The sequence below is a fragment of the Panthera uncia genome, chromosome B1 (assembly GCF_023721935.1).
Source record: "Panthera uncia isolate 11264 chromosome B1, Puncia_PCG_1.0, whole genome shotgun sequence".
Classification (NCBI taxonomy): Eukaryota; Metazoa; Chordata; class Mammalia; order Carnivora; family Felidae; genus Panthera; species Panthera uncia.
Window position 1 is genome coordinate 3,246,329 of NC_064811.1, and position 23,844 is coordinate 3,270,172.

At 65.3% G+C, this 23,844-nt stretch overlaps 1 protein-coding gene across 5 annotated transcripts in view; it reads right to left on the reverse strand.

The window, feature by feature from the left end:
* Window positions 1-729: 729 nt before the first annotated feature.
* The window catches only part of SH3TC1 (SH3 domain and tetratricopeptide repeats 1), a 46,750-nt gene continuing 23,635 nt past the window's right edge, over window positions 730-23,844 (reverse strand). For 3 of the 5 annotated variants that reach the window (XM_049630233.1, XM_049630236.1, XM_049630232.1), the window contains 17 exons: window positions 23,134-23,261; window positions 22,392-22,497; window positions 21,497-21,643; window positions 20,642-20,825; window positions 19,768-19,844; window positions 18,835-19,030; window positions 16,276-16,409; window positions 14,435-14,476; window positions 11,092-12,750; window positions 8,936-9,116; window positions 7,778-7,928; window positions 6,389-6,511; window positions 5,577-5,727; window positions 4,583-4,779; window positions 1,828-2,214; window positions 1,742-1,784; window positions 730-1,698 (listed from right to left, as the gene is read on the reverse strand). In XM_049630233.1, the coding sequence (XP_049486190.1) occupies window positions 1,957-2,214; window positions 4,583-4,779; window positions 5,577-5,727; window positions 6,389-6,511; window positions 7,778-7,928; window positions 8,936-9,116; window positions 11,092-12,750; window positions 14,435-14,476; window positions 16,276-16,409; window positions 18,835-19,030; window positions 19,768-19,844; window positions 20,642-20,825; window positions 21,497-21,643; window positions 22,392-22,497; window positions 23,134-23,261 (3,734 nt within the window). In that variant the 3' untranslated portion in view covers window positions 730-1,698; window positions 1,742-1,784; window positions 1,828-1,956. The remainder of the gene's footprint in view (window positions 1,699-1,741; window positions 1,785-1,827; window positions 2,215-4,582; window positions 4,780-5,576; window positions 5,728-6,388; window positions 6,512-7,777; window positions 7,929-8,935; window positions 9,117-11,091; window positions 12,751-14,434; window positions 14,477-16,275; window positions 16,410-18,834; window positions 19,031-19,767; window positions 19,845-20,641; window positions 20,826-21,496; window positions 21,644-22,391; window positions 22,498-23,133; window positions 23,262-23,844) is intronic. The other 2 variants (XM_049630234.1, XM_049630235.1) reach the window with 2 other exon arrangements.

Below are 23,844 nucleotides of genomic sequence, written 5' to 3' on the forward strand. Positions count from 1 at the left end.
TCGGTCTCGTTTTACTTCCGACCAAAACTGGGGCTCCAGTGAACTCACCCCAAATCCCCAGCCTCTGAGTGGGGGGCTGCGGGTGGAACCCAGGAGGTGAACGACAGAACGTGCCCTCAGGGCCACCAGGCCCGCTGCCCCAGGGCAACGGGGGGGGGGGTGTCCCAGCGGACAGGGGTGGGGCGCTGGGAACCCCGGGCGGGAGGGGTGAGGGCCACAGCTGGAGGTCAGGGAAGGCGCGGGTTCTGAGGCAGGTGGTGGCCCCCGAGTGACCTGCCCAACAGTCCGACCCGACACGGGGAGGCTGCAGGCCCAGCGCGGGTCGTCGGGTCGTCCTGTTTTCAATTACAGTACGGCCTCCTCCCATGTTCCCCTCCCAGCGACCGCAAGAAGCCAGTTTGGGGTCAAGGTTAGAAGAAGCTTCCCCGGCTTCTGCGCCAGCTTCTGGAAGGCTCTCTGCTGCCCCCTGGTGGGAGAGGCCGGGGCGGGGCCTGCAGGCCGCCTCTGAGCTGGGCCAGGAGCGGGGGCTCCCCCAGACCCCAGCGTCAGAGGCAGGAAGGATGACGGAGGGCCCCTGCCGGCCTCAGTTTCCCCTTCTGCTAAAGGAGGGTCGGGGAGGAGGGGGAGTGAGAAGTGACACGGGCGGCGTCTGCGGGGTGAAGAAAATGTATCTGAACCAGGCACAGGCGGGTGGCTGAGCCACATCTACCGGCACAAAACGCCTCTGAGTCGGTCACTTTAAATGGTTCATTTGATCTTACGTGCATGTCACCTTGTTTGACAAAATAAATTAAAGAAAAAGACATCGGAACAGTGCCGTGCGGGTGAGAACCACTTGGGACGCCCACGGCCTCTCTGAGCCTCAGTTTCCCTGACTGTAAATGGAGGGTTCCTGGCACGTGGGGGCCCAGATGAGCCCCTAGACGCACTCACAGCAGCACATTCCGCACAGGGCTGGAGGCCCCCCTCTCCCCGGCCTGGCTGGCTGGCGGGAGCAGGTGGGAACGGCCGGGCTGGGCCAGAGGACTCTCAGGTGAGGGAGCGTGTGGGCCGCGTTCCCCTAGCTCGCCTTCAGGACGCAGGAAGGGGCGGAGGTGCAATGACGTGCTAGCACCTTCTTCCAGGACGCGCCCCTGGGTCCTGATGCTGACACATCCCCCCGAGGCAGGCGGGCAGGTGGTACAGTGGTTACAGTTCTGCCCCACCTACCTGCTGTGTGACGGCGGGCAGGGCACCTACCCTCTCTGTGCCTTGGCCGGAAATGGGGACAATAACAGACCCAACGTTGCGGGCCCGGTGAGGTCGGCGTGAGGGTTAAAGGCAGAGCACAGAGCCTGACACACAGTGAGGGCACGAGGAAGGGGGAAGATGCCCAGGGGATCCCACCACTGCCTTCCGCTCTGACAGGCCAGGAAATGGGTGCGAGGGGCGTGATTTGCCTGAGGCCACACCGCGCGGGGCCGGCAGGGGGACCTGGCCCGGGTCGGTCCGACTCAGTCCTTCCAGTTCACAGCAGCAGGGCGGGCCCCCGGGGACGGGGCTTGGTCCCTGGACGCTCCCCAGGCCAGGGGAGGGGGCCTTGCGGGCTTTGGCAGGCTGCCGCAAAATCGTTTATTGCTATCAGACCCCTACTGTCCTGCCTCTGTTTCCCAGAAAATGAGCCTCCCAGAGACACTAGGAGAGGCGAGGACAGGGGTCCTCAGGGCGAGGGGCCGGGGGCCAGCCAGGGCGGACAGGGGACCTCAGGACGAGGGGCCAGGGGCCAGCCAGGGTGGACAGGGGTCCTCAGGGCGAGGGGCCGGGGGCCAGCCAGGATGGACAGTGGACCTCAGGACGAGGGGCCGGGGGCCAGCCGGGCAGACAGGCGTCCTCAGGGCAAGGGGCTGGGGGCCAGCCAGGGCGGACAGGGGACCTCAGGGCGAGGGGCCGGGGACCAGCCAGGGCAGACAGGGGACCTCAGGGTGAGGAGCCGGGGGCCAGCCAGGGCGCCCGCCCCCAGCACCGCCCCGGGGCCAGGTTGACTCTGCGGATGTTGAGCTCGGTGGCGAAAGTCCTGGCCTTCTGGTAGAAGAAGAGGGACTTCTCGCGGTCCAGGAGGAAGTTGTGGTAGATGGTGGCCAGGCGCGTGTAGATCTTCATCTGGGCCTTCTTGTTGCCGAGGTCCACGGCCGCTGCCAAGGCCAGCTGGTAGTACCCCGCCGCGTCGAAGGGGTCCTGAAGGAGGCCCCACATTAACACGCCCCCTGGCTGCAGGCAGGGGCTGGCCGGCCTGTGTCCCCAGAGGCTGCTCCGTGCCCGGCCCCCCATCACCTCCACCCAGTCCCTCCCGACGGACCACTCTAACTGGGACAAGCCCCAGTTCAGCAGCCCTGGCTCCTCCCTGCCCCCACACAGAGAGAGGAGACAAGGAAATAAAAGCAGGTACGCAGAGCAGTTCAACAAACACTCCCGAGCCCCCACCAGGCACTGGACCCCGTGCAGGGCGGGAGCCACGGCCGACTCTGGGGCCACGTCGACCACAGGGGTGACCGGCAGCCGGTGGCAGCCCCGGGTGGCACCTGAGTCAGCCTGAGGTGGACTTGGAGGGCTGCCTGGAGGAGGGGACAGCTTCACTAAGGAGCTGGCCAAAGTGGGTGGTTGGGAGTTGTGTATCCGTGTGCATGTGTGTGCGTGTGTGTGCGTGTGGACGTGCACACCTGTGCCTGGAGCAGCCAGTGGGCGGCAAACAGGATTCACGCCCAAATCTGTCCCGTTCCAGCCTTGTTCTTTCGTCCCTGAGGCCCCGCGTACAGATGACCTCGATTCAGGGAGACCATTGGCAAAGATGCCCATGGCCCCCCAACCTCTAGAGCGGCACTTGCCCAGGCCTGTCCCGTACAGGGGGCTCGGAGGACTCTCTCGCCCTCCTGGGCACGTGGCTGACGGTGTGAAGTCAGCCCGTGGCCCCTGATGGAACTTCCAAGCCGTCGTCACGGTGAGGACAGACGTGATGTCGACAGAGCGGCCATGGTGCGTCTGGGAAGCTGCCTGGTCCCAGCCTCTCGGGCTCAGGGACCTGGGCTTCTCAGCTGCAGCCCTGCCCCGTGACACCGTGGAGAGATAAGGTCCCCGTCCCCAGGGCCTGGGCGTCGGATCAGCTACCTCTGGGCCTGCAGCTGCCCCCGGCCCGGCCTCCTGACCCCCATCTTGGACACCTTTTTTGCCTCCCAGCCTGTTTCCCCCTCTCGTACAGAGCTGCTTAGGAATCAGTCACGTGGCACCCGGGGCAGGCCCCACCCTCGGATGGGCCAGGGGTCAAGGGCATGTATTGCAGACGACACAGGGCTCTGGGTGTGAGAGCTCAGGTGAGGCTGGCCAGTCCTGCCCCACCGCCAGGCTCCGTGGCCCCGACACAGGGGAGGGCCCGGCCCGGAGCCCAGCCTGGGACATAGACGTGTATGCAGGTCGCAGGGTCAGAGGCTCGTGGGTTCTAGGATCCCGGGCACTGGAGCCCCACGGAGCTCTGCTAATCCTACCCTGGTCAACTGACCGTGCCTGGCCCTCAGCCTCTGCCCTGCCTCCAGGGGGCTCCACTCTTCTAGAACAGTAAAGCGTTTGCAGGCAGAACCAACCACACGGAGCCTGGGTCACACGGAGCCTGGGTCACACAGACTGGAAGGTAGTGAGGCTACGTTCGTTGCAGTACCCCCCCCACCGGCCGACAGGCTCCCCAAGAACCACCCAGAAGACACGGGAGGCTGTAGTGACCACTTGTGACCACCAGGTGTCATCGGTGCACAGCCAAGGCTGCCCCGGGGAAGGGGGTTGGGGGCTACCAACTGGGTGGGGGTCTTCTGGTGCCACCCCAGCTCCGAGGGGCCATTCAGTGGGGAGGGGGAGGGAGAAGTCGGCCCCTGGGCTCGGGCACCCGCCCTTCAGCCGACACGGAGCAGGGACACCGCGCAGGGACGACGCTAGGCCCCGGTGGGGTGATGGGGGCCCCTGCCTGTGCAGGCGAGTGATGGAGAGACATCTCCGGGTTCTGGTCTGTGAGGTCCCAGCTCCAGCGCCTCCAGCCCCCACAGGGCAGGAACTGCCCAGAGTGGTGTCCCTGCTACAAACCCCCGGGGGACATGAGGGTTAAAGGGGACTCGGGATTCCAGGAAGGAGTCGCTCTGCCCACAGTGGTAGGCTTCCTGGAGGAGGTGCCGGGATCTGGGTAGCACCCTACAGCCTGGGTCTCCGGTGGGTCTCTAGTGACTCGTCCCCCTGCCCCCGGAACGTCCTGTCCCCCTCCTACTGCCTCGGCGGCTAACTCCTGCTTGACCGTCACGACTCGGCTTTGCCGTTACCGTGCCCGGGAGGCTCCCCCGACTACACGGCCGTGTCTGCTCTGACCCAGTGACTGCCAGGGTCCGTTCGCACGTCAGCCTCCCCCACGGGCTGGGGGAGCTCCGACGGCGTCTGCTGACCTTGCCTGTGCCGCAGAGCCAGGCCCGGAGACGCCGGGGCCCCGGGGCCCGTGTGCGGTCCCCCTCCACGCGGGGGCAAGGGCTCCCGACGCGCCCGAGCCCCGCCTCCCCCGCCCCCCGCCCGCGCCCACCTTCAGGTCGTAGAAGATGATGTCCCCGAGCACCAGGTACACTTTCACGTAGTACAGCGTCTCCTCGGCGAACTGCAGGGGCGAGCTGCAGAGCGACAGGGCCTTGAGGTAGAAATGCTCCGCCAGCTCGCCGTGGCCCAGCCGGTGGTGCAGGGCGGCCAGTCGGTGGTAGGCCACTCGCTCGTTCAGCCGGTCCCCTAGGGTCGCAGGGGAGGGGGCACGCGTGAGGCTACGGCTGCGGGTGGCGGCGGGCACAGGCCAGCTCCGGCCCCCAAGCCGGCCGCTTCCTGTCCCGAGACTCACTCTTCCCATCTGCACAATGGGCCTGATATTGCAGGCTCGCTGTCCACCCCAGGAAGGTGGACCTGCCCGTGGGGCCTGCTCTGTACCTGCCCGTGGCGCCCGGAAGGGGTGACAGGGAGCCCCAAAGTCAGGCAGTCGCAAACCCCGGGGCTTGGTCCACCCGCACACACGACGACGCTCACCCTTCCTGGTGTGTGAGCTGCTGCCCCCCCCCCCCCACGCCCTCCGGATGTCTCCAGATCGTCCCCCTTCCAGGCGAGCACTGTGGGGTCTGCACACCCAGTCCTGTCTCCGAGGGGAAGACAGGTGGCTGGGAACAGCACAGTTAGGTGCCGGGACACAAGGTGCCCGGCAGTGAGGGGATCTCACCAGCCGGGTGACAGCGGGGCTGGCTGAGTGTGGCGAGGAACAAGGGTAAGGGACGGCACGCAGACAGGCGCGTGCCGGGGCTGGTGACAAGCCGGGGTGTCCAGACCGCAGGGCACGGTGGCCGGCCTTGGTGGTCAGCTGGCCAAGAAAGCCCAGCCGCCCCGTGAGCGTGACGTGTCCCCCGGGGCATCCCAGCCCGCCTGCACGGAGGAGGCGGCTTGCAGACAGAAGCAGCCCTGCACGCGGGCCGGGTTCCACGGCCTCGGGCCTTCTGCACCCGCCCTCCAGGTCTCCCCCGCCGGGGCCGGGGTGCAGGGCTTACCCAGGGTGATGCTGAGCGCCAGGGCCATGTGGGCGAACTCCAGGCCCTCCCGGGGCGCGTCCAGCTCGGCCAGCAGTGCCACCAGCTTGTTGCACAGACGCAGCTCGGCCTCCTGGTTCCCTGTGGTGGAGGCCAAGGGCAGCGCCCGATCCTGCCACACGGGCGGGTGGGTCAGGCCTCACCCGTGGCGGCCGGCCCAGGCCAGCACCCCCTCAGAGCCCCGACCGCACGCTGGGAGCGTCCTCCCCGTCATCCCGCTGTATCTGTGTTCGGCTCAGAGAGGTCCCGGCAGCCCCAGGGCACTGAGCCACCAGCAAGCTGGGATGTGGCCTGCAGCCCATCTGTCTCAGCAGCCTGGGACCAGCCCGTCCCCGGACGGTGAGAGCCTGACCAGGAGGGCCCAACCCCGCGCTCTAAAAACGCACGTTTCTCTGTTCCCCAGGGCTGAGCCGCAGGCCGTGAGCTGGGCGGGCAGGCACACGCAGACCTGGGCCCCGATGCTGTGTGTCCCGTGATACACCCCTGTGCCTCTCTGAGCCTCAGTTTCCTCATCTGCAAAGTGGAACAGGACTGGCCTGCCCGAGGTTTGAGGTGCTGTAAGCCTAAAGCTGCCTCCGTCCCTCAAACGGCCTCTCCTTTCTCTGTCCCTCCCAGGTGAGGGTGGGGGATAAGATCATCCCTGGCGAAACCACCAAGCAAGTAAGCGGGTCGTGGGGCAGTCCTCCCTCCTGGCGGGAGGCCTCTGCCGGCCCCCCCAAACTCCCATGGAAGGCGCCCCCACCCCTGAGGCCCACCCTCACCGCCCGGCTCACCCGGTAGAAGGACACGGCTTTCTCCCGCTCCCAGGTCCCGTTGAAGAAGATGTCCCCAGCCGCCTCAAACAGCTCCAGCCCCAGCTTGGGGTCCCCCGTGTACAGGGCTGCGTTCTGGGCCACCTGCGGGCGTGCAGAAGCTCTCGTGAGACCCACAGGGCTCCCCCAGCCCCTCGAGGCAACCCCGAGGACCCGCAACACGTGCTCCGGGTGACTCTTTCCTCTCCCTCCAGAGGGACTGGCCTTGTTCAGTCCCTGTGCAGCTGGGGACATCATTTCCCACTATGTCCCATGGGGAGGCCCGTCCAGCTAGGGCGCCGGGGGTCCGCAAGTGCGGGCTGCTGAGGAGTTTGGGAGCCGGCTCAGAGGTGGCCTCCGGGTCCCGGCGGTCACACCCGGACCCCGGCATTCTCTCCACTGGGGTCCCCTCCACTGTGTCCCTCCGTGGCCCTTAGCAACACCTGCCTGTCTCCCCGAGCAGACGACTAAGACCGCTGCTTCTCTGCTGCATCTGGGGCCCAGCACGGTGCCTGGCCCATAATAGGTGCTCAACAAACACCAGCTGAGTGGACAAGAGTGGCCTAGCCCTGCCGGCAATCCAGAACCTTCCACAGTCCCATGAACCTTCGGCCTCTGCCCCTGTGAATCCCCTACTGCCGGGAAGCCCTCTTCCCAGTTGGGCACTGGCCCCACGCACCCTGCACCCCAAACTGAACGGAGCTCACCCTCCCGGCCCCTCTGTGCACAACCGCACCCCTGCCCGCAGCCCCGAGGTGCCTGCCCCCCCCCAGTCAGCGGTGAGCCCCGGGACCCTCGGCCCATGGCCCAGGGAAGTACACAGCAAGCGCTCAAAAGTGAAAACACTCATTGGCCTCACGAGCCTCTCAATCTATTCCAAGCCATGTCAAGCTTGGAACGCGACTGGAAATGGAGCGTCTGTGATAAGTGGGTTTTTTAAGGAGGCACGCCATTAGCCACTGAAGAAAATTCTTCTGTGTGCCAACGCGGTGGACGCGGCATTTGCACCTTTATTGAGCGCTTACTGTGTACCAACACGGTGGTGGCCGTGGTGAGGGGCACACGCCTCCGGCCCCTTGGTGGGGCTCGGATTGTTGTGGAAGATGCAGGGCAGTGGGGGTCCAGGGGTGGGGGTCCAGGGGTGGTAGTCCAGGGCTGGGAATACAGGGATGGGGGTCTAGAGCTGGGGGGTCCAGGGCTGGGGGGCGGGGGTGGGGGTCCAGGGGTGGGGGTCCATGGCTGGGGGCCCAGGTCTGGGGGTCCAGAGCTGGGAATACAGGGCTGGGGCTCCAGAGCTGGGGGTCCAGGGCTAAGGGCCCAAGGCTGGGTGTCCAGGGGTGGGAGGGGATGAAGCACAGGGCGCCCCAGCACCTGGAGGTACACGTCCACCAGCTCGTTCTGCTGGAGGATGTAATAGATCTTCCCCGCCTGCAGCCAAGCGTGCGCCTCCTTCTCCTTCTTCTGCAGGTCGATGAAGATGCCCAGACTGCGCTTGGTGTAGTCCAGCGCGGACCTGTAGGCCCTGGGATTAGAGCGGGGGTCAGAGCTCGCGCTCCCGGGCCCGCTGTCCCCGGGGGAGCAGACCGGGCTCTTCCTGGTGCCCGTCTGCCGGCTTTGGCTCGCCCGGCGAAAGTAAGGGAGGCTCTTTGGAAGGAAACGGGGACGGGGAGCGGGCCATCCTGCCCCTGCCCCACTCCCCGGACACAGGCGCGCGACCTCTCTGGGTGCAGCGGGGAACGTGTGTGTGGGCAGAAATTGAGAGACAGCCTAGGCCAGTGGTTCTCAAACTCCAGTGCGGCCGCGGGAACCTATTCCCAGGGTTTCTGCCGCAGCAGGTCTGGGGTGGGGCCCGAGAATGTGCTTTTGCAGCGAGCTCCCGGGCGATATTCTCCCCCACTTTGAGAAGCAGTGATCAAGGTCACTGCCCGTTGGTCCTACTGTGAAACGGAGGCCCAGGTGGGAGGGGCAGGGGCCCCCCAAGTCCTGTGGAAACCTGGCTCCTTCCCTGCCTCTCACTGAGTCCCCAGCCGGGAGGGGTGTTACCAGTGACGTTCCCGGGACCGTCCATCTGATCGGGATGGTCAGTGTGGGCGTCACAGGGGACAGAGGACCTTGAAACCCTGCCCCGGAGAAGCAGGTGGGACAGCCAGCTATTTCCCCGTGGATGAGAATCCTTCAGGTACACGTGGCCACTGTCCTCACATCTGAGGGGACAGCTGGGAACAGACTGCCTGGCCCAGAGCTGGGCTGGCTGGTGGACACTCAGGGCAGGCAGTGGTCAGCTTACAAAAGCCACTGTGTCATGAAGAATGGCCCAGGAACGCACGGTCTGCCTCCACTGTGGTTGTACGTGGAGACGAGGGGACACCCTTCAGGGGAACCCTGTGCCACGAGCGCTGGTGGGGACACCCCCAGGCCGGCCAGCTCGGAGCTAATCTGACACTAAGGAATGAAGTGGTCCCTGAGGAGGGGCCACCCCAGGACCAGGGCCGGGGTCCTCCCCGCCCCGCCCGCGGAACCGGCCCTCACCGCTCGGTGCCCAGGGACAGGTAGAGCCGGCTGATGGTCTCCAGGAGCTGCCCCTCCAGCACCTTGTCCGCCACCCTGCGGGCCAGCGACAGCTGGAACTCGTGGTAGACGACGCACTGGGCCTCGCTGGGCATGACCGTGCTGTAGAAGTGACAGAGCCTCTGGACGGCAAGCAGCTGGCCTGGGCGGGGAGAACGGGAGGAAGGCATCGCCGTCACGCACGGCGGTGACATCTGCAGGGTTTGAAGGCCCCTGCCGTGTGCCTGCCTCCTCCATGACTCTGGTGGGGTCAGTGCAGCAGGGAAACCGAGTCCAGACCAGCTACGCGATCCGCCCCAGGCCGGTGGGACACGTCACAGTCACGCGCTGACCGCGTCTACACGTCCCGGGCCCGGGGGTCCCGGCCAGCCTCTCCCACCGCACCGGGCTGCCTGCTTCTGCTTCACAAAACCCCTCCTGGGGTGACGGACAGGCGCTGCCTTCACCCCACGCCGACGAGGCAGGGAGCACCGGGCTGACCATGCCGCAGGCGGGCACACTGAGTCTGGGGCACACAGCGCGCAGTGGGGCTGCGATTCAAACCCAGCTCCCGGCGTTCCGGAGCCAGCGCTCCCTCGCGAAGCCAGGCTCCGGCAGAGAACGGCCGGGCGCGCTCCCCACCAAGCGGACCACCGACAAGGACACAGAAGATCAGAACAACACGGTGACCGGGGAGACCGCACATATCGCGTTCTCAGTCGCCGAATCAGCGGGCGACGCTCCGTAAATGCGAGAGCCTGACGTCTTACAGAGCGTGATCTCCGGCGACAGCGGGATGAAACCAGGAATCGGTAACGGACGGGAGTGCGGGAAATCCACGAATACGTGGACGTGACAAACGCACTGCCAGACGGCCGGGGGTCGCGGGAGACATCGCGACGGGAACCGGAAGGTACTCTGAGATGAGTGGAAGTAAACGCACGGCAGACCCTGACCCCGCGGGACGTGGGACGCGGGACAGCCGCGTCTAGAGGGACTTTCTAGCCGTAAATGCCTACCTTAGAAAAGAAGAAAGTTTTCAGACGCAAAGTTTCAGCTTCCGCCTCGAGGAACGAGAAAGACAGGAGGTACCTACATCCAAAGCGAGCAAAAGGAAGGAAAAATAAAGATTCAAGAGTAAAGATAGAATAGTGACGTCGAGAATCGAAAAAACAAGAGAGAGAAACGAAAGAAACTGAATGACGGATCTTTGAGAAGGTTCACAAAATGGGCTCATCTGCAGCCAGACTAAGAAGAAAAGGCATAAATGATCGGGATTAGCCGTGAAAGACGGGGTGTTAGCACCGGCCTTTCAGAAGGGCTTACGCCAACAAAGGGCAACCCAGATACAACGGATGAACCCGGGGAGACCCAGGCTGCCAAAGCCAACTCAAAAAGGAGCAGAGTGGCCCTCAGGCTCCTCGAGGTTCAGCATGGGGCAGAGGGGACAACAGGGCTGTGAGCACAGACAGGACCCACCCGAGGCCACCGGGCACATCTGGGGACCCAGCTCTTGCTTCTTTCTGGAGATCCGCAGGGTCCCCTTCCAGGCTCCGTGAGCGTCCGAGTGTTCTACAACCCTCAACGGCTCCCCAGGGCTCTCGGGAAAAATGCCAAACCGCAGCCTGGGGTCCCGGATCCCTGCCTAGTGCCCCCAGCCAAGGTGCTCGCCACGCACCACCCGAGGCACCCACCCCAAACTCTGCATCTCCCTGCATGGCCCAGCTTTCCCCAGGGCCTTTGCAGGGGCTTCACCGTCTGCCTGCCCTCCATCCTATGCTTGGCTAAACCCTCCTCCACACAGAGGTCCCACTCGTCGGGACCGGGAGCCCCCGTCGTCACGATGACACCCCCTTTTGCAGCTCCCTTACCCGGGCATCTGTTTCCCACCCTTGGCGACCGGCCCCCGTGAGGACCGCACGGGTGCCGTCTGTGGCTGGAGCCTGCCCAGAGCCTGGCGGGCGGGCTCCCACGACAGCCGCCCCGCAGCCGGCCTCGAAGGCACCCGCAAACACCTGCGGGTTCCCGCCATTCGACACTCTCGACGGCGGGAGAGTCGAGCGCCCCGGGTGCGCTCTGGACGGACGCGGGGAGAAGACGCGTTTCCTTTCCGCGAAGCCAGCGTGCCCGCCACTCACCTTCCAGGTGGTCCATCTCCGCGGCGACCAGAAAGGCCCACTCGTAGTAGCACTTGGCCTGCCGGGCGCGGGCCCTGCGGGCGCACAGGCAGCCCAGCCGCAGGAGCACGCAGGTGAAGTCCTGGCCGCCCTCCCCGCCGGGCAGCCGCGAGAAGAGCTTCACGGCCTCCCGGCAGTAGTGCTGGGCCAGGCCGCCGGCGCCGGCCCGCAGGCACAGGGCCCCCAGGTTGGCCAGCGCCACCGCCTGGTTCCTCCGCCGGCCCCGGCCCCGCGCCACCTGCAGGGCGCGGTAGTAGCCCTCGGCCGCCTGCCGGGTCCTGCCCGTCCTCGTCAGCGCCACGGCCGCCACGTTGGCCATCACGCCCTCCCGCTCGGCGCCGGCCACCGCCCCCTCCCGCACGCACTCGAGGACGCCCAGGGCCGCGGGGCTCCGGCCGCCGAGCACGTGCAGCCAGGCGAGCGCCAGCAGGTAGTCCAGCGCCAGGCGGCTCCCGGCCCCGGCGGCCGCCTCCGCGGCCTGCGCCATCAGGGCGACGGCCCTGCCGTGCTGGCCGTGGCCGCTGTGCAGCCGGGCCAGGCTGGCGCACAGGGGCCCGCGCAGCGCCCGGCCCGCGCCCGGGCCCAGGGAGGCCAGCGCCCGCCGGAGGTGGGGCGCGGCCTGGGAGGGCGGGCGGGGCAGGCGGGGGGCGTTGCGCAGGACCAGGTCCACGCTCCGGAGCGAGGCGCGCAGCGAGGCCCGGGCCCGCAGCGAGGCCGCCCTGACGCAGCCCAGCGCCAGGCGCGGCAGGCACCGCCGGCTGTAGGTGTCGGCCAGGAGCAGGTAGCAGTCGGCGGGCCAGGCGGCCTCCGGGGAGCCCCAGGCCTCGTGCAGGAGCAGCAGCCGCTCCAGGAAGGGCAGGGCCTCCTCCGGCTGCCGCAGGCGGGCGTGGTGCCTGGCCAGCAGGAAGCAGGCCCGGGCCTCGGCCTGCGGGCTCCGGCCGGCCACGGCCCGCCGCAGGGCGTGCGCCAGCAGCTCCGACCCGGCCTCGGTGCCGCAGCCGTGGCCGGGCGTCCCCAGCAGCAGGGCCGCGGCCTTGGGCGTCACCTGCGCGCACCTGTCTCTGTTCCTCTGCTTCAGGTGGACGGTGGCCAGGCTGCAGTACACGGCCGCCACCAGGAAGAGGTCGCCGAAGCGGCCCCCCAGGGCGCCCAGCGCCTCCTCGAAGTACACCCGGGCCTGGGACAGCTTGAGCCGGCGCACGCACAGCCGCCCCAGGAGGAAGCAGACTCTGGCGAGGGCCATGGGGAGGCCGGCCTTCTTGGCCGCCCCCCGCGCCCGCGCCAGGAGCCCGGCCAGCTCCTCCTCGTCGGTGCGGCCGCCGCACAGGGCGCTCAGCCCCGGCAGGGAGAGGTCGTACAGGCCGCAGAAGCAGGCCTTGTAGCCGGGCGCGTCCAGGAACAGCAGCAGCGAGCCCAGGGCCTCCGGGTCGGTCCAGTCGGCCCCCGCGTCCAGGCAGAAGAGGGGCTCCTCAGGGTCCGGTGGGCTCGCGCCGCCGGAGGCCGCGCAGAGACCCCAGGACTCTGGCTCCTCGGGGCGGTCCTGGCGGGATTTCAATTCTTCCAGAACGTTCTTCACCTTCTGCAGGGTCTCGCGTGGCTCTGGGTCCAGGTGAGGTGATTCTGCAAATCACCAAAACCCCCCGGGTGGATTAGAGGCCGATCTGGGCCTAGGCTGGGGTAAGGGACAGACATCCCTCCGAGCCTCGGCACCCCTGTCAGGTGCTGCCCGAGCCTCCCCTGCCTGAAGCCCAAGATTTACGCGCAACGCCGAGCCCAGCGCCTCGCACCCGGTGCGGACTCGGTCGTGGTTATGAGAATAGGGATCGATCTGGCCGAGCTTTTTGCCGAGTAACCCCTTCCGATGCTTCCTGTTTGAGAGCACCGCTCAGCGACCAGGGTCCTTTCCCCTCCAGGAAAAGCCACGTAACAGATGGACATGTCCACATTCCTGGCTGCCCCCGCCTCCGTGGGATTTCCTCAGCACTTGGGGGTCTCCTGTCGGGTGCAGGACTCCCGTGAAATCATCATGGGCCAACCAGAGCTATGGGGCAGCACGTGCTCGGAAGCCACCCCCAGAACTGATGAAACCCGCCTCGATGGAGGACAATGTTTGGGTCCCTGGTCCAGCTCTCGCCCGGGACCACGTCAGCTAGGACCCCCGGGTCTCCACCTTCACCCTGGCTGCTTCGAGAATGTGAGGCCCACAGTTACTAAAGGGTTAAGAAGGAAAGGGACGAGGCGCTGGAGAACCTGGAGGCACCCGTACCCAAAAGTGCCCGTGTGCGGGGCTGTTGGCTTCAGATGGGGTCAGTACCCGAAGACACAGCCAACGAGCAAACAGCTACGCTTCCTGCTGGAAAAACACGAGCTTAAAGGGGAATTTGTTTGCAAGGAAAGAACCAGAATCTAAAGACTCTTCTGTTTCGAGTTCACATAAAAAATACGTTCAAAACTAACGCTCTCTTTATTCGTCCGTAAAGTCGAGGAATAAAGAAGAATTCAGTGTGGTTCAGCAGCAGACGTCTGACCTGACTAATCCGACGTGTAGGTGCGAATGCGCCCCCCAACCTCGCCGCCCCCACCCCCTCCCATCCCGGCGAGTCCTGCCCTCCTCACCCAGCAGAGGCCCGGGCTGGAGGGAGGGCCCGGAATGGCCCCGGATGTCCTGAGCCTCCCCATCGAGTACCCCAAGTGGCCCCTCCCTGTTTCTACTTAGGTGGACCCCAAAGGGTCCTCGGGCATTCAAGTCCCCAGATTCTCCCCGATGCAGACCTTCTGTGGGGCGGTCAAGATGGAGGTGTGGAGGGAGAAGGAGGGGGTCTCCCTTACCAGCTCCCAGGGGAAGAAGCAAATCTTTGAGGGGCTTCTCCAGCGTGAGACTCCAAACCCAGCCCCCCGCACCCCCTTCACCCTCCAGACCCAGCATTTCACTTTCTCAAAGCCGAGAGTTTCAGATGTTCTAGGTTTCAAGAAAAGAACCCATGGCCAAGTACAGGCCCGGGCAGTGGAGGGGACCCCCACCTTAGCTGGGGACAGAGCGGGGACAGCCACGGCCGGGGCAGTGGAGGGGACCACCCCCCCCTTAGCTGGAGGGCTGGTGCATTTGCAGGGACCACTACAACAGCAGGGGGGAGTTTTGCCCTCACCTCATCCCCTCCCCCTGCAGGACGGACCCCCTCCCGCCTTCCCCGACGGAGGTGTGAGGTCGTCGCCCAGAGCCCCATCCGCACCCAGCTCTGTGGCTTCTGCACCCCCGGGCCCAGCCCCTTGCCCGGAGGGACGCTGCCGTGTGGGGAGAACCCACCTTGTTCTTCCAGCGGCTCAAAGTCGGCCTCTTCTAATCTGTCTGAGAAGGGAGAGAACAGAGGCATCACCCTCCGGCCAGCACCTCCAGGTCGGGGCCGTGTCGGGACGGGTGGGGACACCAGGACAAAAACACTCCAGTGACCTGAGGGGCTGCAGGGCTGGGGGGAATCCCCTGGTCAAGAGGCCAAGCCCTTCCCTAAGCCTCAGTTTCCACCTCCTGAAAATGGGCTGACGATAATTTGCTGGGAAAAGACGTGTGAAGTGTGATGTCAACTCTGACAAATGCACAGGGTCCGGGAAGCTAAGGGGCGCCCGGCGGAAGGGGGCCCCCAGAATGTCCCCCCCGAGTGGGGGGCTGACATGGGTGCTATGGTCAAATTTAAGTTTGCCTGTTTAGGAAGAGAAACCAATTTGTGGGACCTGGAAAGTTTAACTGTGTTACTGGTGGAAAAGTTCCCGATGCGCAAGTCATGTCTGCTCCAGGGCCGTGAGGAGTGTGTGTGTGCGTGCACATACGTGTAACTGTGCTCGTGTGTGTGCATGGATGTGTAGGTGTATGTGCATGTGGATGTGTGTGCTGCCTTATTTGAGTGCGCGCATGTGTAAGTGTGTGCACGTGTGTAAGTGTGTGTGCACGTGTGTGAGTGTGCACGCGTGCAAGTGTGCGCGCGTGCGTGTGTGCGCGCGTCTAAGTGTGTGCGTGTGTGTGCATGTGTAAGTGTGCGCGTGTGTGAGTGCGCGCGTGCGTGTGTGCGCGCACGTGTAAGTGTGCGCGTGTGTGAGTGCGCGCGCGTGAGTGTGTGCGCATGTGTGAGTGTGTGTGCGCGTGTAAGTGTGCGCGTGTGAGTGCGCACGCATGTGTGTGCGTGTGTGTGCGCGCATGTGTGTGTGCGCGTGTGCTTCATATGAGTGTGCTGCGTGTGTTGTAAGCGTGCACGCACATGCCGCACGTATGTGTAAGCATGGGTGCACATGCGTGTGCTGCACATGTGTGTGAGTGCGTGTGCACACGTGTATACTGTGCGTGTGTGTAAGCGTGTGTGCGCACGTGCATTCACCTCCATGCACAGGATGAAGGAACCGGCTAGATTGCACCCCCCGCCCCAGGCAGTCCCCCAGCGGGTCTGTTCCTCTGTCGCCTCTGTTGCCGATGACACGGCTCCCGCCCCCGCCCCCCCTGCACGGCAGCCGACAGAGGGTCCTTCCTGAGCGCAGGGCAGTGTGGGGAGAGGGAGCAGCACCGTCTTTAGGCGCTGGTGGCCCTGGGGTCCGGCCCCGGTCCCTGGCGGTCAGGCAACCAGGCCAGCCCACAGCCACGTGAGCCCGGGCTCCTGGTCCTGTCACGGAGGGCGGTCACTGTCACCCAGACTGGCGGAGCAGCAGCTCGTGGGCAGTGGGCCGGGCCCCCGTGCACGGCGGGCACGCCTCGCGGCCACTGCGGGCATCTCCCTGCCGCTCGCCCCGTCCCCCTCTCTGCCTCTGGCCTGCTGCCGTCCCTACGGGCCCCTCAGGCAGCAGCAGCACCTGTGTGGTCACCTTTAGGTGCCCCGGGGCGGGCCTTCTTGAAGGGACACGGGGAGGGGCGTCCCGAGCGGGGCACGGAAGCCAGAACAGTCCGCGCTCCGCCGAGGGGACAGGAGCCCGAGCAGCCCCGGTGCCAGCCGGCCGGGGCTCGGGTTCTCCCGGTTCGGCTGCAGACCCTCTTGTCCTTCTGGGAACCTGCCCACAGAAACCGTCCTAAGCACCCAGGGTCTGATGCAGGTCCTGCGACGTCCCCGCGGCCAGGGGGAGGGGAGGGAGGAGCCGTGCCCCCCGCCCCCGCGGCGCCCTCACACCTACCCAAGTTGTACACGGTGCACGTGTCCGCGCCAGACATCCTCCTCAGCAACTGCCTGGCGTCCTCGTCCGAGAAGCGCCCTTCGTTGCTGAAGAACGACCTCTCTTCCTCATCGAGAAAAATCACGTTTTCCAGCCTGGAGGAAAGAAGGTGCTTTATTTACAATAGCACGTTTCCTGCCCAAGACCCCCATCTACTCTCTCGTGTGACAGACACCCCCGTCACACCTGCTCTGTGCCCGGCGGCCAGGTCACCGGGACAGAAACAAAATAGATCCGGCCCACAAGGCCCGCCTGGTCCAGCTGCAGGCAGAATGTACGTATCACACGTACGTGTGTGTGCACGTGGGTGTGCACAAGTATGTGTTACAAATGTGTGCGTGTGCACGTGTGGATGTACAGGTCAACCCCTTCGCATCACGAGCTCCCGGGCTCCCCACGACGCCCAGCACAGAAATGGGGCGCTCCTGTCCCCGCCAAGTCCGGGAGATGAAAAACGGGAAGGGGAGAAGGGAGAGAAGGAACAGGCACGTTTCGCTCGTGGGACTAAATCACCAGCGTTACGTGAAACTCTGAAATGCGCCTGGAAACTGGAAGGAGCTGTTTTGAGACGTTAAAGAAAATCTCAGAGTAGCTTCTGGTACATTCAACAGAACAGGCCCGTGTGCCTCAAAGACGTCAGTGTCCTAAAGGACCACGAGGCGAGGGAGGAGAGGCTGGTGGCACGAGGCCTGGAACTTTCTCTGGTTCTCCGGGACACGACTGGGACGCTGGCAAACCCCGAGTGTGGCCTGCAGGGCGCTGCTCCGTCACCGTCCCGATCCCGAAGGGCGCGCGGCGGTGCCCAGGCGGGCGTCCTGGCTTTAGGAGACACGCGCCGCGCCACTCGCCGGGAAAGGGGTATCCTGCTTACAACCACCCCCGACGGCGTCAGTACGAGAAGGAAAAGCGGGAGACGAATGTGACAACGTGCCAACACTTGGGTGACCGGGGGGAAGGGATTACGGGAATTTGACGCTCGTCTTGCAACCTCCCTAAGTCTGAAATTTTGCCAAAATAAAGGAAAAGAAAGGGCAGAGGCACCAGGAGGTGGTTCATGAAACAAAGGATGAAAACCCAGGGTCTGGAACAGGAAAGATGTGCAATCAGCATTTGTGGAGCGAATGAGGGGGTCCGCGGGGCTTTCCCAGGCTTCCTGCCCAGGCCGCGGGACGTCAGGGCCAGAGGACCCCTGAAGACGGGCGTGGGAGGCCAGGTCCAGACCCAGTAAAGTCCCTGTCCCTACGCCCACCTTCTCTGGGCTCATGACTGAGGTCTTGACAATGATGCTTCAAGCCCAGGGGAACGGAATTGCCACCCAAGGATGGGCACGGCTGTTCCCACTGACCGCCCCCCCAAGGACACCCCTGCTGCTGCCCAGGGCCGCACCATGGGGACACTCAGAATTCTCCAGAAGGGCAGGGGCGGGCATGTCACCAGCAGGGTGTGGGGGGTCCCACAGGGAGAGGAGCAGGTCCCCAGGGATGAGCCGTCGGAGACGGGGCCTGGGGGCCAGTGAGAGCCCCAGGAAAACTGGAGGGCAGGGATGGAGGGGGTGTCTCACGTAGGGGCACACGTGTCAAAGCAGACTCGTTCCGGAAGGGGCCTGATGGCAAGGGGCAGCCTTTGACATCGGCGGTCACCAGGGTCTGTGTCGTGGGGGGCCTTGAAGGCCAGGCCTAGAATCTCGAGCACCTGACTTCGGCTCAGGTCATGATGTCGTGGTCTGTGAGTTCGAGCCCCGCGTCGGGCTCTGTGCTGACAGCTCGGAGCCTGGAGCCTGTTTCAGATTCTGTGTCTCCCTCTCTCTGCCCCTCCCCTGCTCACACTCTGTCTCTTTCTCTCTCAAATTTAAACATCAAGAAAAGAAAAGAAAAGAAAAGAAAAGAAAAGGAAAGAAAAGAAAAGAAAAGAAAAGAAAAGAAAAGAAAAGGGAGTGGCAAGGTGTATGGGGGTGAATAGTGTCCCTCAAAATTCATGTCCACCTAGGACCTCGGGAGGTGATTTATTCAATGAAGGGTCTTTGCAGATATAACCAGTTGAGGTGGGGGTCACACTGGGGCAGGGTGGGCCCTAATCCAATGACTGGTGTCCTTATAGGACGAGGCTCGGAGACACGTGCTGGGGTGAGGAGGCCGTGGGAAGACGGAGGCAGAGACCGGGGTGATGTGGCCACCAGGAGCTGTGAGGAGGGCACCTCCAGAGGAAGTGGGGCCCTGTGGCACCTTGACTCTGGACTCCTGGCCCCGTGGGCTGGGACAGAATCTCCACCTGCTGAGCCAAGCCCCCCGGCGTGGGATGTCGTGTATTTCAGAGAACAGCCCCGGGCTGCACTTGGAGGAGGGATACGAGGGGTCCAGGTAGGAGGCTGACGCCAGCCCTGGGGACAAGGGAACAGGCGCCCGGGCGGTGGCGAGGGGGAGGGTCAGGGGTGCCATCCGGGACCTCGTCCACGTGTGTCACCAGGCTGCCCCCGGGGGTAGGGGAGCGGGCTCGGGAGAGGGCAGGGCCTCAGCCACTCACTCAGACACTTGGCCCTGCACACTGATGTCACTCGTGCGCACAAACCCGACCTGGCCCGAGGCCGTGTGCCGGCCCAGGCACCAGGGCAGGCCGGGCACCCGGGCGCCCAGGACCTCGATGACGTCACCGCCGCGGAAGGTCAGCTCTTCAGGCCCGGAGCCCTGGTAGTCTGCCACTGCTGAGGCCAGGCCCACGGCTGCGGAAAGGAGGCCACGAAGTCAGTGCTGGGGGCGCACCCCGGGGCTCTTGTCCAAGAACAGCTGGTCAGGGCTGCCACGAAGTGTGGCCGCTGCACCCAAGGGGCTGGACATCTAGGGGCCCCCGGAGGGGGCGCTTCCTCCGCACAGCGAGCATGGGAAACTGAGGCCCAGAGACATTACCTAACTTGGCCCAGGGCGGACGCGGCTGTAAACATACATCCCTCTCCCTCGGGGCCTCGCAGCCACTTCACAGGTATACAGGGCCCTGCCAGCTTGGGGCAGAGCAGAGAGCACTGGACCAGGAGCCCAAGTCAGAGCCCCACTCTGGCCTTTCGGGAGAAGACCCAACACCTAAGCCTCCGGACCCTCATGAGCTCACGCGGCAACATCAGCGGGAGCCTAGCCCTCCCGTCCCAGGGCCCTCTGAGGTGTCTCAAGTGCGGCCGGAGAGAAAGCAGTGCTTGATGGGTGCTCTGTGAATGGGACCCTCGGGGCTCCCCGGAGGCAGCGACGGGGACGCGGCCCGGCTTCCCCGCACCCCGTGAGACGAAATCCGGGCCAGCCGGTGGACCTCTCTGAGCTTCGTTGTCGCAGCATGAACTGCAGGGGATTCTAGCCACCCCCTCTGGCTTGGGGAGGATTCAGGGCGAGCACAGAAGCTTCCAGAATGCGGGTGCCTGCCCCTCCTTGCCCACGCCTTTCCCAGGGGAGAAAGGCCAGCGAAAGCATTTACCCATCAGCGGAACGTCCGACGTCACAGGGCCGCTCACGGAGTCGTCGATGGGGTCCCAGGCGACCCTGAGGGCCCACCTGGAGGGAGACACGAGAGGATTTCAGATGTGAGGCGAGTGGACGATGCGTAGACGGGATAAGTCAGCAGCCCCCAGACACCCAAGCAAATCTCACCACTTGCCACCACTATGCACATACAGGCACACACACACACCTGCCCAGGTGGGCAGCCTCAGACCTCGGCATGTGGCCGTGCCTGCAGGGAGTCCCCTTCCCTTCCTCCGGCTGGCCTCCTGAGAAACCTCCCTCCATTAGCCCGGGACAGCAGCCAAGCCATTGCCAACTATTTCACAGATTCTAAGCATCAGGTCATCATCGACTTTCTCTCTTTGCTTTGGCTGCCAGGAAGCTCCAAGCCAAGTTAACGCCCCACGCTCAGCTCCTGAGCAAGAACTGGCGTGCTACCCAAGCTTCCTCTGCCTTGGTTTTCATCTGTACAGATTTCCACATGCCTCCTTCCTACGGGTGCACGGTAGGCAGCTGGCTCCCGCAAAAGCTTTTCAGAACGAGCTAGAACACGAAGCAAGAGCTCCACGCTGCACAGTCTGGTGCCATCGAATGCCAGCCCTGCCAGGGAATGTCAGCGTCCTCGGGCAGCTCGCAGCCCTGAGGCCCAGAGCTGGGCTCACTGTCACGGCCACACACCGGAAGCCACAAACAGGGTCAGGACCGGGTCTGCCTGGAGCACCGTCCAGCCCCTCTGGCTGAGGCTGGACCAGCGCCTGGGGGCGGGGGGCGCGGTGGGGGCTCCAGGAGGCCTGACGACACACAGGACGGGACGGGCCGGAAGCGGAGACACAAAGGTCGGTACCTACTGATGAAATGGGATCAGAGGTTCCGGAGCGGCCACCGCTGCCGTGTCCTGGGAGCACGTGCCGGGGCTGGGCGCCTTAGAGTCCGCTGCCGGGGCTGCGGCTCGCCTCGGGGGCTGCGGGCCTGCACCCCGGGGGCTGGTGGTCACTCTCACGCGGTGGTCGGGACACAGGACAAAGAAAGGGCCTTCGAAGTGACAGACAGTGGCCTTCAGTGTGGGACCCACCCGTCCCCTCCAGGCCGCACGCGGGAAGGCAGTCCTGCGGGGTCTCCCCAGCCCCGGTCCCGGCCGCCCCCCCCCCCCCCCCCCGGGACTGGAAGGCCGGCGCCGGCCTGGAGTCCCAGCTCTGCTCACACCTGCCCGGGGAGCCTCGCTGAACCTCAGACCCTCGGGGCCTCAGTTTCCCTTCCTGTGGTCCCCAGGGTCCTGCCTGCCGGGACCACCCCCGGGAGCCCGGCCACAGCCGGCCGGCCGCCTTTCTTCGCGTCCGCAGCCAGGGCGAGACCGGCAGCTGCGTGTTCTGTTTGCTGCTGACCCGACCCAATGACGAGGCCACCTTGGCGCTCAAAGCAAGACCGCGTCGGGTCAGGAACCCGGGATGGCGGTGCCACTTGGCAGAAATGCTTTTTCTCTTCTTTCCTGGGGGCCTGGCCAGGTTTCTACAGCGAAGTGACAGGGCCTGGGCGCTTCATGGCTGGGGTCCCCCCCCCCCCCCCGCATGCTCCTCCCTGCACGAAGCCACCGTCTGTCCCGGCGTGCACACCGGGGCCTCCAGGACCCTCCTGCGGCCCGTGGCCCCCGTGGCCCCAGCGTGGTGTGCCCCCGGCCGACGTCACCGTCACCATGCAGCGCTCACCCTCCTGGGCGAGGAGGATCTCCTGTGTCCGTGTCAAGGCCTCCTGGTCCACGTGGACTTGGATGGTCGTCTCCTCGTCTTCGCTGGGCGCGAGCAGCCAGAAGGCCTGGTCCACGAGCAGGTTTTCCAGGCAGTGGTGAGTGAAGCCTGGGGGCCAGACGGGCCTGGTGAGCGGCAGGCCCCAAAGGGAGACACGGAAACCTTCACAGGCCGGCGCGGGGGGAGCCCTGCCCTGCCCTGGGGCCTCGCGGTGCCGTCTACAACCCAGGCAGCCCCAGGTCTGACCACCTGGGCTGTGAGTGGACCGGCCGCGACCGTGGGCGACACACTGGCCTTCTGTGACCCTCAGTCTCCTCGTCTCTGAGACGGGACAAGAGGCTTCAAGGTCGAGTGTGCTGGGGGGTTGGCACAGGCCCCGCTCAAGGTGTGCAAGATGCCGTTGCTCTCATTGTCCACTCTGTCCGTCCTCAGACCCAGGTGGTGGGGCGAGGTCCCCGAGAGGACGCGGCCAGACCCTCGCGGATGCCTCCCGGCGGGCTGGGGGCGCTTTAGAAACAGAGCCCTTTGGATGAGCTGGAAATAACCCAGTCTGCACTCAGCCAGTCTGAGCTCAGCGTCCCCCGAGGTCTGGCCGTGCAAAGCTACCACACGGTGCAGCGCCGGGAGGAACTCGGGGCGCGGCCCAAATGTGGGCACAGACGGGTGTGCCTCTGTGTCCCCACCCATCACGCCATTTCCCCCCCGAGAGCAGGTGAGCGAGCCCCACTGCCCAGGCCGTCGTGAACAACCCTAACCCGAAGCCCGATCTATGACATAACGTGCTAGGCGTGTGACAAGTGTCCTCCGGGGGGGGGGGGGCTCCCCATAACCAGCTCTGGGAAGGTCACCACCTTACCAAGAGCGTGGTAAGTGGAGAACTTCCAGATCTCTTCGAAAGTCTTAAACGACACCACAATCCGGTCCTGGTCACTGTGGATAGACAGCAGCCTGGCCGATAACTCCTTATGGGGAAGAAACAGTCCCGGGGGCCGTCAGGCATCCGACGGCCGGGAGGAGCCAGCCGTGGCTCCCCAGTGCCTCTGCCCAGCCCTGCTCCTTCCCTGAGCCCCTGGGGGCTCAGACTCTGGGCCCCGCTCTCGGTGACTCCGCACCAGGGACAGCAGGCTCTCGGGCAGGCTGGGCTCTCAGCCCCGTGCAGCCCCTTGTCTCTCCCAGCCCCTCCCGCGGCACTGATGCAGACGTCCACACTCACCCTGCACCCGTCTCCTCTGACCCCCGTCCCGTGAACTAACTCCCCTGCTGGTGATGGGGCATTGGAATAACACCAGCGGGTACAAGGCACAGCGTCGTGTGTCCTGGGGAAGGGGAGCTACCAGGGCCCCACCTGACACGCTGACGACGGAAGCCACTCTTCTAATCTGGAGCCCGACCCTCAGTAAGCGGCCCGCGGGATTCGGCCGCTTGCCTGGCCCCGCCAAGGGCGGCCAGTCCCGGGGCACCGCGCTCGTGCTCGCGTGCCGTCTGGACCTCCCCCTCCTCCCGGGGCCACCCCTGGCCTCTGTCCCCGTTCTCAAGCCCGGAGCCCCTGCTCCTTCGCTCCCGCGGGCTCGTTTTCCACCCCGAGGAGCCAGACTCACCCCCAGCACGCTGGCCACTTCGCGGCTGTCGTTTTCCAGCAGGCGGAGCCGGGCCCGCATTGCCTGCTGCAGGCTGGGGTCTGGAAGCCCCGTCTTCCTCCGCACGGCCAGCAGCTGCAGGGTCAGGTCTGGAAGGGGCCGGCGCCCAGCGAGCACTCAGCAAAGTCACGGGGGTCACCGTGACCTCCAGCCCCGACCTCTCCCACCGCCGAGCTCCAGACGGGGGCGTTCGAGTGTCAGCGGACACCCTCAGGCACCCCAGAGCCCACCGTCCTGCCCCCAAACTGACCCTTCCGCCTCTGTCCCATTTCCAGAAGGGCCCCCAGCCCCCGCCCTGCAGACCAAGGACACCTCCCTGCACCACACGGCACGAGGGTCCACCTCGTAAAACCAGCTGTAAAACCAGGCCCAACCCACCGTGGCACCCCTCCCCGGGGCCCCGGGTCACGCCCCCCGCCTCCAGACCATCCTCTGGTCCACGGAGAGCCGGGGGGTCCCTGACACTGAGCTCTGGCTCGCTGTCTGCCCCAGCTCTCGGCACCCCCCCAGGCAGTGCCATCCGGTGTCCTGAAGGGCGGCCGCCAGCCATGCGGGGCCGTCGAGCTCTGGAAATGTGGCCAGTGCATCCGTGGGAACTAGATTTTAAATTTTATTTAAGTTAAATCGGAACAAAAGCTCCCCCCCCCCAGCCTCTTCTGTCCCTCCCATCTA